This window comes from Zonotrichia leucophrys, chromosome 1 (assembly GCF_028769735.1).
Source record: "Zonotrichia leucophrys gambelii isolate GWCS_2022_RI chromosome 1, RI_Zleu_2.0, whole genome shotgun sequence".
NCBI lineage: Eukaryota > Metazoa > Chordata > Aves > Passeriformes > Passerellidae > Zonotrichia > Zonotrichia leucophrys.
The window spans coordinates 11,528,985-11,542,874 of record NC_088169.1 but is presented as its reverse complement, the minus strand read 5'-3'; the positions used below and the strand labels follow the sequence as shown (position 1 = coordinate 11,542,874).

The following is a 13,890-nucleotide window of genomic DNA, read 5'->3' as shown; positions in this document are numbered from 1 at the left end:
TTTCACTAATGACTGCTGCTAACCTTGTGCACTTCCCAGCTGTTCCCTCTCACACATTCTCACCTTGAACAACCCTAATTTTTCATAATGAGAAGCCTAAACATAGCTGATTGAAATCAGGTCACACACCTAAAAAGGTATGGAAAAAATCAGGGCACATTCTCTCAACTTGTGCAAGAAAAAACCCAAAGCTATCTGTGCAATTTTGGAATCCAAGGTAAAAATCTTCTAACTCCTGTGGTTTACACCTTTGTATAGGACTGAAATTCAAAGCTTTAATTCTTCAAATGTAACTTCCACATCCTTGACAAAGGAATTTCTACAGAAATAATTTGAAATTATGGTTTTCAGATGATCAGGTATTATAGATAATGAACAGTAAAGAATACAGTTTCAGTGGTGGTTGGTAAATAAGTTGAAGAGCTACAAACTGGATTATTTAGATAAAACTACTTGACTAAAATCCACCAGAACTAGTAGGTGTTGGTTTCCAGTGAATATATTCTCAACAGTATCATAATCTCTGTTTTCCTGAGTATCCTAAATATAGTCTGGTATGAGTCATATGGATGGGTGCTGCCAAACATAATATATAGCTGCTGACAGGTGGAAGTAAATTGTTCAAGTCTTCCTTTATAAGGAAATGAGACTTACATTTTTCAACTAAATGCCCATTCTTTTCCTATCATTTATCCATCAAATAGATAAATGGGAGATCTTACAGAATATTTTGTATATGCAAAGGTTGTACAAGAGAGTGCTAAACTCAAGATTCACATGTGACATATTTTCTTACTTTTGATAAGTTTTAGGTGATTTTCTTTCCATGTGTAAACAGCATAACTCAGCTGTTATAATCCCCTGCACTCACACAAATTTATGAGAAACAAAAAAATACATTGAAAGAAAGTTACAGATGCATATTGTAATGAGGATATACAGTAGGGTAAATTGCTATTCCTCTGCATGGTTTCCCAAAACATCTTCAGAGAGGAAAAAATTTCAGCGTAAAGGAAGACAAAAGAGGATAACAAAACTCTCAAAATGAATGCACCTTCTTCCCAAAAAATGATTAAAGCATTTGCAATTTCCAGTAAAGTGAAATTCATGACACACATCATAAATTTAGTAAGATTTTACTAAGGTTTTATTGGTTTTCCTGCTGTCATGTCTGTGGATGATAACCCCTCCTGTTTATAGTTGCACACTTTCTTTCACTGACTGCCCTAAAGATGTCACAATGAAGGTGTCCTCCTAATTTAGGAAGGAATATTTCCAATTTTTGACATAGACTTCAGTAGAATTGAATCCCAATACTGAAAGCTGGCCTTCCTCCACTAACTTACAGAAATAAATAAACTGGATTTCTAAAGAATGAATCGCTGCAAAATGAATTCTATATGCATAATTTTGCAGACAAATATTGAGAAAATCTGAGACTCATTCTAACAGAAATGAAGAAAAATGCTTGTGTCTATGACTTCTGCAGCCAACTGGCATGGCCAATTAAACAAATAAGAGACCATTAAAGTGCTGTAACAATTGTGGTTTTGGCAGAAGTTCCTGTTCCCATGGAACATACAAACCAACATTTCGACTAAGTGGTCCAATGGGAAAACTCAACTTCCAAAAAGGATCAAAATCTCCCTCTGGTGGGAAGATGAAGTCTGCAACTACAAAATAATTTCAAATTTCAAGGTTGAAAAGCACCATTATTTTACTAGTGACTTAACTATTATAATTCCAACTGAGCTAGGATTTTGGCTCCATATATTTAGAAAAGTTGTCTCCCACTTTTTTCCGCTACTAGCAGATGACATATGGCAAAATCCAGTTTAAAAAGGGGAAAAAAACCAAAGAAATAGGAAGAAAATAGTTATTTAAATGAATGAAATATCAATGGAAAGAGAAACTGCTAAGATAACAGAAAGGTAATAATATATAAATATAAAAATATGAAAATTGAATGGCCTTTTATATTGCCCATCCATTTAGACATGAACTTCTCTGTTCATACATAGGAAGAAACATATTTCTTGCTACTGTTGCATCATCTAAATCTATCAACTTTAGCCCCAGTTTACACTCACTGTTTAATAATAAATAATTCTACTTGTAATTTAAGATATGGAACAATATAAGGCCAATATTCAGTATGTGACTAGAGCTTTTGTTTATGATGAAAGCTATGATAGATACTAGATACTATGCACTACCAATTGGACAACTGAACTGTAAAGCAAGAGATGATCTTTTTTCTCTAAGAAAAATGATGTGAGAGAATATCCTTCAGCACTTAAAATTTTAATTCCATGGTTTAGACATGAAGTTTACTTCCTGGAACTGCATACAATTTAAAGAAGTAAACTTGGTTCAATTCAACTGCAAGAGATCTGAAGACATTTCTTTTACATAGGTATTTTTGTTATTTCATTTTTTGTACGGTGTTTTTCTTGGAGAAGGCATGAAAGACAGAAGGTGAAGTAAAATTAAAAAAAGCCCAAACCTAAAACCTGCTACAATAGGTCACTCCTGATTTCAGCTTATATTTAGCTACAACTTCCTTGCCTTAGTGTCCAACCCCAATAAAAAACAATGTGTGAGCTGAGGATTGCTGCCCAGAATTCCTGTGATTCAGCTCTTCAGAGATTCACTGGCCAGCAAGACTTTGATGCATAGTGACAATTTTACACTGATTTCAGGGAGAAGGGATTTCGTTTTTGGCTTTTATATTCTTGATATTAGTACCTCTGAAAATACAGATGGTAAGATTCATTCATATTTCTCACCACAGATTGAAAGAATCAGCTAATATTTGTGAAGCACACAGAGGAAACTGGTTTTTGAAATAATTCATTGCAGCAAGACTTATTACACTAGTGTGCATTATGCAGCTGAGTAACGAGCCTGTCTTCAGCAGAATACAAATAAAATGATGATATGACTTTAGATAATGGCCTGCAGGGGTAGTGAAAGCCTGCTGGCTCTTCACAGCTCCTGCAAGCAGAGAGTGCTCTTCAAGGGAACAGAATAATAGCTGTGGCTGGACCTTCCAACCAATGGCAGCATGTTTTTTGCACCACAACAATCTTCAAATCCACACATCCTGCAGAATCTCTGCTACTGGTGCAAGATGAGCTGAGGAGTTAGGACTCAAATTAAGGCTTATGCTTCTTGGCAGTCATTATATATATATGGATATAAAAAATGGAATTATAGAAAAGTTTAGATTGGAAAACACCTTGTGCTGATTTAGCTCTAGGTTTTTGATGTGCTCAAAGACAACCACTCAACCTTCAAAAGTAAAAGCACTAGAATATAAATACCATAGCAAAACATCTTAATAAATAAATTTTTGGATGAAAGACAGTTCTTACTGTATTTTTCAGCTTATCAAAGGTACTATTCTAAATGAAAGCAAACAAAATTTGATTTAAACAAAAAAAAAATCTTTCTTGATAACTGAAGGCTATGTTCTCTGTGGGATACTTGTAAATTCTTTTACATGTTAGGAGTTTGCCCTTTCACCATCATTACACCAACCAGATCCCTGACTTAGTGAAATGGAATTAATTCCCACCAATTTTAGGGGATTCCTGGCTCCCTAAATGTCAACTGGAAGTAAGCAAGAGTTTGCAAGACATGTTCTACCCCAGGGTGAACTCATTACATAGACTGTTTGAAGCACACATGAGAGCTTCTTGTGAAATTCATAACAAGTAGCTCCTCAGAAAGATTTCATCTCCTTTAATGTTTAAGAAAAATAAAAAAAAATAAACAGAATATTTTCCTCAAAACTATTCTATTAAAGTCAGGAAGCCACTCAAGGTCCATAGACGATGACAGAGTTTTCAGTGACTGAGCTGAGTGCATCAGCTTTCATTAATGAAATGCACTCCACACAACACTTCAAAACCAGGACTGGTTAAGCCTGTAAATGGCTGAGTGTTTTCTATACATTTTTGTACCACTAATACTCTGGAGTATATTCACTAAAATTGAATACAAACCAGGTAAATTAATGGCAAACATGCCTTACTGCAAAAATACAAATGGAATTCTGGGAAGATTCTGGAGGAATATTTGGCTCTATTCACTAACAGCACTATTCTCACTGTAGAACCACTGTGCAATACTGCAAATGGCTGACTACAGTTGGCCTTATTCTTATGATTATAAACTGAATATAATATTAAATCTTTGTAAGATTTGGCTTAAGATGATACATTTCCTCCTCTAATCTTATGTAAGTTCCCAGTGTTAATAAAGAAACAAGAGAGACATGATTACCTCCTCTACAAAATGTTTCAGATGTGATAAATTTTATGTCTTTATGCACTTCAAGGCTGGGTATTTTTCTGGCAATCAATAGCACAGAGCTCTCTGTTTTATGATTTTTCTGAAGTGATATTTTCTAAGAAATGGGTTACATGGATAAGAAATATTTTCCCCATTAGGAATATGGCAAGGGTGGAGAGAGAGATCACACCTTTGAGGAGGGAGAAGAAGAGAAGTAAGCTAAGAAAATAAAGAAGTGGAGTACAGAAAAAAAAAAAACAAAGAGAAATAAGGGAGGGAAGATGGGGAAAGACAAAGAAGAGCAGGGACACAAAGAGTTGCTTTTTGAAAATAAGAATTAAGAAAAGCCTGAGAGAAACATAATCAGTGTAAAAGAAAGACACAGAAAAATAGACTGAAATGTATAGAGAAAAATGATGAAAATATTAAAGTCGATATTTTAGGTGACATTAGCATAACAAAGGCAATTAATAAATAAATTAAAAAAACCTCAAAACCATTGAATGAAAAAGAAACATACTGAAAAACTGTAAAACCAGAAACAAACAACAGGAACATACCTTAGAAGGAAAATGAAACAAAAGCAATTTTTGCATGAAACAAAAACAATTTTCATTTTTGCTTTTTCTATTACATGGCCAAAATTTCAGTTTTCTATAAAGGGTATAACATCTAAATGTAGTGCTGGTCAAACATAAAAATTTCTAGCCCTAAGATGGAAAAATACATAATAGTCTAATAAAATGCCATTGGTGTGACTGTCCTGCAGATCTTGCATGTAGAACAGTTGGTCCAAATAATTGTATATCCACTCCAATTGATCTATTCTATTTCAGTCTCTGCCAGTTTTTTCTCTTCTAAAAAAATGAGCTCTGCCTCTCAAAACATTTCAAATTCTGCTCTCTTTTAAGTAGAAAAATTATATTATAGGAACAGACGTGTCTTTCCTCTTTCCAAGGGTCACAACTTGGCCTTTAGTATATCATACCCTTTCAAAGTTACTTATGTCTTTTCCCCTCAGGATGTGTTTAAAAATTTACTGGAGTGCTTTCACCTTACTCTCTGTATCTTCCAAGTGACATTTAAGTAAATATGAAAAAAGACAGTAAGACATAATATTTCAATTAACTATCTGTTCTATCAGCAATAACATCTCACCCTGACATACTGTCTCCAAGTATCTTCAGATGAGATGAAAAATTTATTTTCCAAATATCTGGATTTGATAAATCAAAGCAATAATTTACAGTGAAAGTGAATTGTTCACAATGTTTCCCGAGCTCTGTGGAAAATAATGTATTATCTTTGAAATGTGTGCAAAACATGTGGCTTGCCCTTTATATTTTTAAACCATTAACAATATCAGGTTGGGCCTCTGTCTAATGCATTTATGAATAGTAACAATAAAACATTTTCTTGGGCTTTCTCATCTTTCATTCCTCAGTACGCCTTTGGTGCTATCCCACAGGGAACAAAGCACAGAGAAATAGAAATATTTACTTAAATGCAGCACAAAGAAAAAAGTCATGTGAAATATACCTGCAGCACCTTCCACCTTGTGTTTAGGTCTTCCACACAGCTGAGGTTGTACTGGGAGAGTTGAAGGTCGGGGGGAGTGAAGCGGTGAGCGAGCTCGTTGACATGGTGCACCTTTTCCTTAAGGGGAACAAGTTCTGCCCGATAAACCTGTGTGAATAAAATATAAATACAAATTAATAAGAGCACTGACTTCAAAAACTATGGGCTCTGCTACCAGTTGATTAGTAAGGTAAAGATATTACATGCCAAGCTGAAAGGAAAGTGCATACGGCTATGATTCCATAATTCAGTTGCCTGTCTATTTCTTTAACTTCATATGGACTTTTGGTCTCAAGTGTAAGGCCTGGCATTTCAGAAGGTGCTGTGAATTTGGAACCTTCACAGCCACTCCTGCCCAGTTTAGCCAAATTTCTAACCAGCACACCCACTGGGAGGTGCACTTCAGAGCACACTTGTGTGACAGTGTTCACAAGGGTTCTTGGAGGAGGGAAGAGACGAGAATGTTGACTCCATGTTCAGAAGGCTTGATTTATTATTTTATGATATATATATAGATATAAAATTATAACTATAATAAAAAGAAATAGAAGGAAAAGGTTTCCTCAGAAGGCTAGCTAAGCTAAGAATAGAAAAGAATAAATAACAAAGATCTGTCGCTCGGACAGAGAGTCCAAGCTCTCTGGTCTGTGGTTGGCCATTAATTGTAAACATTCAAGATGGCCCAATCAAAAATCCACCTGTTGCATTCCACAGCAGCAGATAACCATTGTTTACATTTTGTTTCTGAGGCCTCAGCTTCTCAGAAGGGAAAAAAATCCCAAGAAAAGATTTTCACAAAAGATGTCTGCAACACTCTTGTCTTCTGCTTCATCCTTTACTTGTGTTTAACATGTTCAGTCAGGATGGATAGGAGTGGTTTAACACAGGAAAACAGAGGAAGCTCACAAATACAACAATGGAAAAATTATGAAACTCTTACAGACCCAAGGTGATGGTTTTACCATGGGTATTGTAAGTGTCACAAATAAAAAGGTTAATAATGGAAAGTCTATTTAAAAAAAAAAAAGAAAGAAAAAAAGATTAAAAAATTGCTATGCATCCCAAACTGGCTCACAATACTCATATTTAAAAGAAAATAATAAAATAATGTTTATTTTAAGATATACTATAAAACTATGCATAAAAGCAGTTTAGCTACTAATTTCAGTAATGTATGTGAAAACCATAATCTGCCAGTTACAAACTACTTCTTTTTAAAATCAAGAACTTGATGAGGATGTCTCCATGATGTATCTGGGTACATTCAGACAAATTCAGGGCACCATGACTTTATCCAAGAGAGGAATTTCTATGTAGATCTTTCACTGCTCCATATCTATATTTTCTAACGAGACATTTATGAATTTTTAATGTGATAAAATATGTCAAAATGTAACAATGAGTCATTTCTAAGGGACAAATTCTGTAATTCTAAGGATCATGTTTTATTGCCATATGATGTCTGCACACAAAGGCAGAATAATTTACTTGCTAGATTAGTCTGTTCTATAGCTCCTTTCTCTCAGCATTTTTAATATAAACCACATGTGGTTTGTATCTCATTTAAGTTCATCAAATAACCTGAAATTATTGCCTAGTAATCTTTTCATCAACACATGATGCAAAATAAGGTAAAAAAAAAAGCCCATCCAGTGAGTGAACCTTAAGAGTAAATAATATGAAGACATTCATAGGCATTAGAATGCTATGAAGAGCACTAAAGGTAAACATCATTGAAAAATTATTCCTCAAACATCTTTTAAAATCAGACTTGACTTCCATCAATTATGTTAAATTACCCTGCAACATAAGGAGTTAGACTGCTTTAAGTGGTACTCATACAGTGAATGACTCTAATGATCAATCTCTAAAATACACCATCAGAAGGGATGTGTATTTTGTAAAGGAAGTGCAGAGAAATATGCAAATGCCACGATGTGAGAGAAGATGCATGCATCAAGTTCATGACATAACAGTTGACTTCCCCATTTCACCAGTTTTATACCACTGGAGTAGAACTGACATTACTGGTGAGAACAGATTTATGGCTTAGTGCTGAACAAGGTCTGAAATACAAAGAAAAGGAAGACAGCTCACGTTTGGTTTTACCCTAGAGAGTTATATATGTGCTTACCCTGAACTTTTTAGTTAGCAAGTGAGTTCAGAGAACAAACAACATGCTGTAAAAGTAGACATTTGCTGTTGTAAAGTAAAGGCCTCAAAGGCTGAAGAAATATATACACCTCTATCTGAGTCCTTCACTTACAAATGGTTGTTTTACTGCTTTTTTTTCCTGTGATCTGCTATCATGGCCCAGAGTGCCTGGTCATGACTCTGTGGCTTACATTTGGAATGATCAGCTCTGTTCCTTCTGTGTTGCTTTGTCTGCAAGATGAGAGAACACCTCTAATCTAGTGTCACCAATGACCACTTTGCATAAAATATAGATATACATGTGTATGTATTTAGATATCTTATAACAGAAAATGTATTATGAAGGTAATATATAATAAAAATTAAATAGACACACTATATATAAAAAATACATAGTATATAGTATATGGTACATAGTAGATAGTATATATTATACATATAAAATACAAAAACACTGACAGAATAAATGCCAATCAATAGATGGAAAGATCATTTCCCACACTACAATGCACTTTAATGCTGTTCCTGTACTAAATCAAGTTAATTTTCTATTATTTGTATGGGATTAGAGTCAGATGTTTTTCTGATTGAAAAACATCACTGCTTAGGCAAAGCACACAGGCCTTATCAGGCACTTGTTTTTGAACATATATTAAAGTACCTGGCTGATTTCAGACCAATTATTTGCCTCTGCATTTTGGACTTGAAAGTACTGGTGTCACTTGAACACTGACATTAATTATTAGGTAAATAATATTAGCCATTATACCTAAATTAAAATGAAATAGAAAATATTTCATAATTAGTCAGCATGTTTTTTGACTGTAAGTTATGTTACAGACCAAAAAGCTAAGGCACAGAAGCAACCCCCCACAAAAGAAATGAAATAGACATGGAAGAAAAGAAGAAAACTCATCTTCTGCCATCTCTTCAATCAATGTCCTAATTAATTTTTTTGTGCTGCAAGGATAATGATTTTTGCAATGTGATAACAATATTCCAATGCACAAAATACCACAGTTTTTGCCTTTAAATTCAATATTCTGTATTCTATTATTGCTAAGCCTGAATTTTTGCTAGTGTTTTTATTAGCTGGCCAAATCCAAGCATGATAAACAGCAAGAACAAAAAAAGGAATGCTGGTCAATGAGCAGCTATCTAATTAATGCCAATAAGCTTACAGTTAGAAAACTGTAGACAGAAAAGAGAAAAATAACCAGAGAAAGATTTGGAATGTGACTTTGAAGTATTAAGGAGTCAGAAACTGTAAGCCTTCTTTAAGCAATAGTTTATCACAGACATCCTGTCCATCAGTCAGCCTACATGATTATAGAGCTAAGCATCTGTAGAAGCAGAAATTTACAATTTTTACTGGAAATGTGTTACAGAAATATTTATATTTCTAATAATAATTTTGTATAATACAAGACTGGTTGATTTTTTCTATTTTTTTTCCCTTCTGCATAAAGAGCACTAAACATATAACAGGTTTATATTGAACAAAATTAAAGAATTATATTGTTGGTAATTTAAAAACCAAAATACATGGTGAGTAGTAGTGTATTACTATCACAAGGAGATGTATCCATTAAATTGCTCAGAGTGCAAATGAGTTCACAGTATGAACAGTGATAGGACAACCAGACCCAAATTATCTTCATTATAACTGTCCTTATGCAAGACAGATCAATGCTTTGTGATACTGTAGGTGGTAGATTGGATTTTAAATGATCCGTACAGTCTTGTTAGAAAATATTTCAAAATGCCTTGGAAAATGAGCATGGTCTCTAGAATACACATACCACAGACGTCCTAACCAGACAAATAATAAAACTCTGGAGAGCACACAGTAGCCAAAATCAGTCAGATGATGAGCTCATCCTGCCCAGTCCCTTATCTGATATTAGCCACCACAATTCCTTAAGGAAGGAAGCAAGGGAAAGCATCAGCTTCCCTGTTCCTTGCACTCTTCCAGCTCAGCAACTTGAGTTTCAGAGATTATGGAGCCAGGAACTGTATTTTTATGTCAAACAGATCTTGATGGAATCCTTTCCAAGGTATTCCATACTTGATTTTTGGACTAACATAGGGGTTTATGATCAAAAATATCCTCTGATAAATTTAACATTTAGGTTAGAGTTTGGGGTTTTTTTTAGACCTATATATATGCTGGACAGAGTAGACCTTCTGGACCACATCAACTTCCTCTTTAGGAAAACTGATCTGTGCTTTTTGTTTCCCAATAATTGGCTACTTATCCACTAGAAGACCTTTCATGTTCTCTCAGTGGAACTTAGCTTCTTTGCTGGAAGACATCCTTAAAACCCCTGGGGAATGGCAAATGACCTATAGCCCCTTAAACATTATGCCCATGTATCCTTAAAGGCACAGTTGGAGATGCGAGGCACACCTACATTTACAAGCCTGTTCTCTCTTCTGCAGAATATCCTTTCCCAGATTTCCTTGACTGTAGGTCCACAGGACTGACTACATGCACTTAGAAAATTTTCACCATGTGTGTCCCTCATCACTACTCATTAAAACCTCCTGATTTTAAATAAGAAAATGCTGTTTTATTTTACACTTCCATTAGAACCCTTGACCAAACAACCATCTGGTTCTGATGATTTAATGATCTTAATCAAGACATTTTGTTCTTTGTATTTTTTCTTCAAATAGGTTTCTTTATTATTTTCTTTAGGGACCCCATGTTTCCAGGTTGTTCTGAGTCCATTTGCATGGTATGGACTGGTTCTCAGGATGCAGTGCCTCTCTGCTGCCTTCACACACTTTGTCCTTTTGGTTCCTTTTCGGCAGGCTTCCTCATTTGTGTGCAGCTTTCTTTCTGAAAACTGAACACTGCTGTAGTGGATTTTTTGGGTTATTTTTGTCCCTGCAGAGTAGCTGACCTTTAGTTCATAATGATCCCTATTATGATAGCAATGTTTTGAACTTGCAGTGCTCAGCACCAAGCCAAATCTTTTCCCTACTGGTTATTCTCTTGGATTTTCTTATGTATTTTCTATTTAGTGTTGGAACTGCAATTCCAAAAGGATTTCAGGCTAGTGCCTGTAATTACAGATCTGTTTCTAAGGTATTTTAGAAGATGCAGGATAAGCCTCCCAAAATTATTTGCAAGTCGTTTTCTGCATATTTTTCATTAAATTTGTTTGTGCTTTGGGTATCCAATTCCAAAGTAGTAAAAACCACCAGGTAGCCCTCATGTCTTTCCAGAGAATTCCAACTCCATTTATGAAAATTTGATGCTTAGGGTTTTTTCAATTTTTTTTTTCCCACATTTCACATGCCATGTGTATCTTTTATTTAAGGAAGCCTAACACAGACTGATTTTGCTTTGGAAGGCTGCCAAATGTTCAGAAGAGAGAAAAAAAATCTACTTCTTTTTATTTAAAGATTCACCAAAGGGGGAGGGTTTTTTTTCAATGCCATGAAAAGGTTTCCTTTTTCTTTTAGGATTCTTAAATTGGTTCCATAAAAACTCAAAGAATATTCACTAATCATTCAAGTAGAAGAGTGAAAGAGTGAAGCTTATTTCAATATGAGCAGTATGTATTTTATGCTAATTGTACATACTTATATATATGTATATAATACATTTATATATACTTGTATATAAACAAACATATATAAAATATATTGTGCATATTTATAACATATGCAATCAGTATTAAATGTTTTTCTAGCTTCATAGAGATTTTGTTGCTGAATTCATCACAAAGTTCAGAAAGGAACACTGACTCTACAGTGCACATTTTCTATTTCTTAACCCCTTCTCCCTCAACCACATGCTCAACTGTTGGCTGACGAGCCAAACACAGAGTTCAGGAGTCCAATCAAAATTCAATCAAGTGCCTGTAACTTCCAGCTCACTGATGTTCATGGAATAGGGTGACTAGAGCCCATTAAGCCATTTGGAAAATACACCCTGAAAAGGAAATATATTCCCAGAACATCAAGTATTCCTTGTGCACAGAGAAAGACTAAAATGAAGATTTTTTTTTCTTTATTGTCTGCTATAGAAGACTGCCATTGGATCATTAAAAATGCTTCTTTACATTTGCTGTCCTTATTCCTACTTGATCCACACAGCTACCATGCGTGTTTAGATGTAGTCCACAAGAGTGCCTTGTCAGAACAAGTAGCATTTAAGCAGCTTTATTGACTATGAAATCATTGCTGCTTAGCATCTGCCACACTGACCAAGGAAAATGACAGCATGCACATACAAAGTCATAGATCCTTATGCACACCTCAGTAGTATTGAGATTGAGTTTAGCTATATTTGCCTTAAAAATTGTATTTAATAAACAGACAATATCTAACAATTATTTATTTGCAACTGGTATGCAATTGTTCAATAAGAAACTTAAAACAAGGTATTAAGCTTTACAATTATGATTTAAAATAGTCAGTATTCCTATTGGCTCCTACTTAGCTGCAACATTTCTAGTGTGAAAAATAGCTAGGGGGCAGATCCATTTTGGGTATTATTCTGTCCTTTGTGTTCCTTAACAGCACTTGGACTTGTAAACAGGTTTTAAAAAATCTATGTGGGACACATATGGACAATTAGTCCAGCATTATTGTGTGATATTTTTCCCAGCTATATTTTCTTAACTGAACACACTAGTAAAAATGAAGACTCATTAGAATTTCCCATACTCATGGGCAGAGGACCATGAATCTCACGGTGCATATACTGCACTACCCTTCTCTTGTTGCAAACAGGAGTTAAAAGAGACTTTAAAGTTCATTTCACCAATGCATCAAATGATTTAAATGTTCAGTGCCAGCTCCTGGAAATGAGTCTCTATCTATTTGGTTATGGATGGAGCTGGCACGATGCCTGTATAAGATGTTAAAGGCAATTTGGCATCATCTCTAGATTTTTATTTCTCAAATTTTATGGACTGGCAATTATAGCAACACCAGCCTTTGATTTGAACACTATGTTTATGCTTAGAGCACAACATTGGAAATTAAAATTGATCCTGAAGTTAGTTTCCCCCAGAGACAGTAAATGCAAGACCTCAGTAGATAGTATCCTCTTCCACAAATGTTCATTTTTACAAGCCTAAACATGAGGAATTTAAAACATTTTTCTTAGCGAAGGAAAAAAAAAATTTGAAAATCATCTCTAGTTTTCCAGCAATGGTATTTACTCTTTAGGCAGTTCATATCTTGTCTTTATACAGAACTAAATATTATAGCAACTATATTTAGGAATTAAATGTTTTGCACTTCTTAATAAACTTTTTAAGACCATGCAAGCTTGGACTTGTACAAAAACTGAAGGCAAGAACACAAATTTCTTACTGTTATTAGTTTTTAAATGCATAATGTTTTCTAAATAATTTTGTATATCTAATGAAAATCATTGCAAAGACATGCACTAAAAAATGTTTTCGTTCTCACAAAACTATAAACTGTCATCACAGACTGATTGAAGCTGGAAGGCAACTCTTGAGATCATCTAGCTCAGCCTCTCTGCTCAGAGCAGAGCCAGTTGCCCAGGACCATGTCCAGTCAGGTTTTAAATATCTCCAGTGATCAAGACATCATGACTTCTCTGGGCAACCAGTGCCAGTGCTTGAACAGCCACAACTGTCTCTTCTCATATTCAGGTGGAACTTGATGGGTTTTAATTTATGCCCGTTGTCTCTTGTCAGTGGACAGTAGTAAGAAGGGTCCAGCTTTCTCTTCATTCCCTCTCATCAAGAATTTATACACACTGATAAAATACTGAGCTGACTCTCAAGGCTGAGCTGTCCCAGTTGTCTCCGCCTCTCCTCACAGGAAAGTGCTTCAGTCTGTGACCTATTGTGGTCCTCCACTGGA

At 34.9% G+C, this 13,890-nt stretch overlaps 1 protein-coding gene across 13 annotated transcripts in view; it reads right to left on the bottom strand.

The window, feature by feature from the left end:
• DMD (dystrophin) overlaps positions 1-13,890 on the bottom strand; it is a 1,046,893-nt gene that overhangs the window by 157,134 nt on the left and 875,869 nt on the right. For all 13 annotated transcript variants that reach the window (XM_064706931.1, XM_064706854.1, XM_064706864.1 and 10 more), the window contains one exon: positions 5,839-5,985. In XM_064706931.1, coding sequence (XP_064563001.1) covers positions 5,839-5,985 — 147 coding nt within the window. The remainder of the gene's footprint in view (positions 1-5,838; positions 5,986-13,890) is intronic.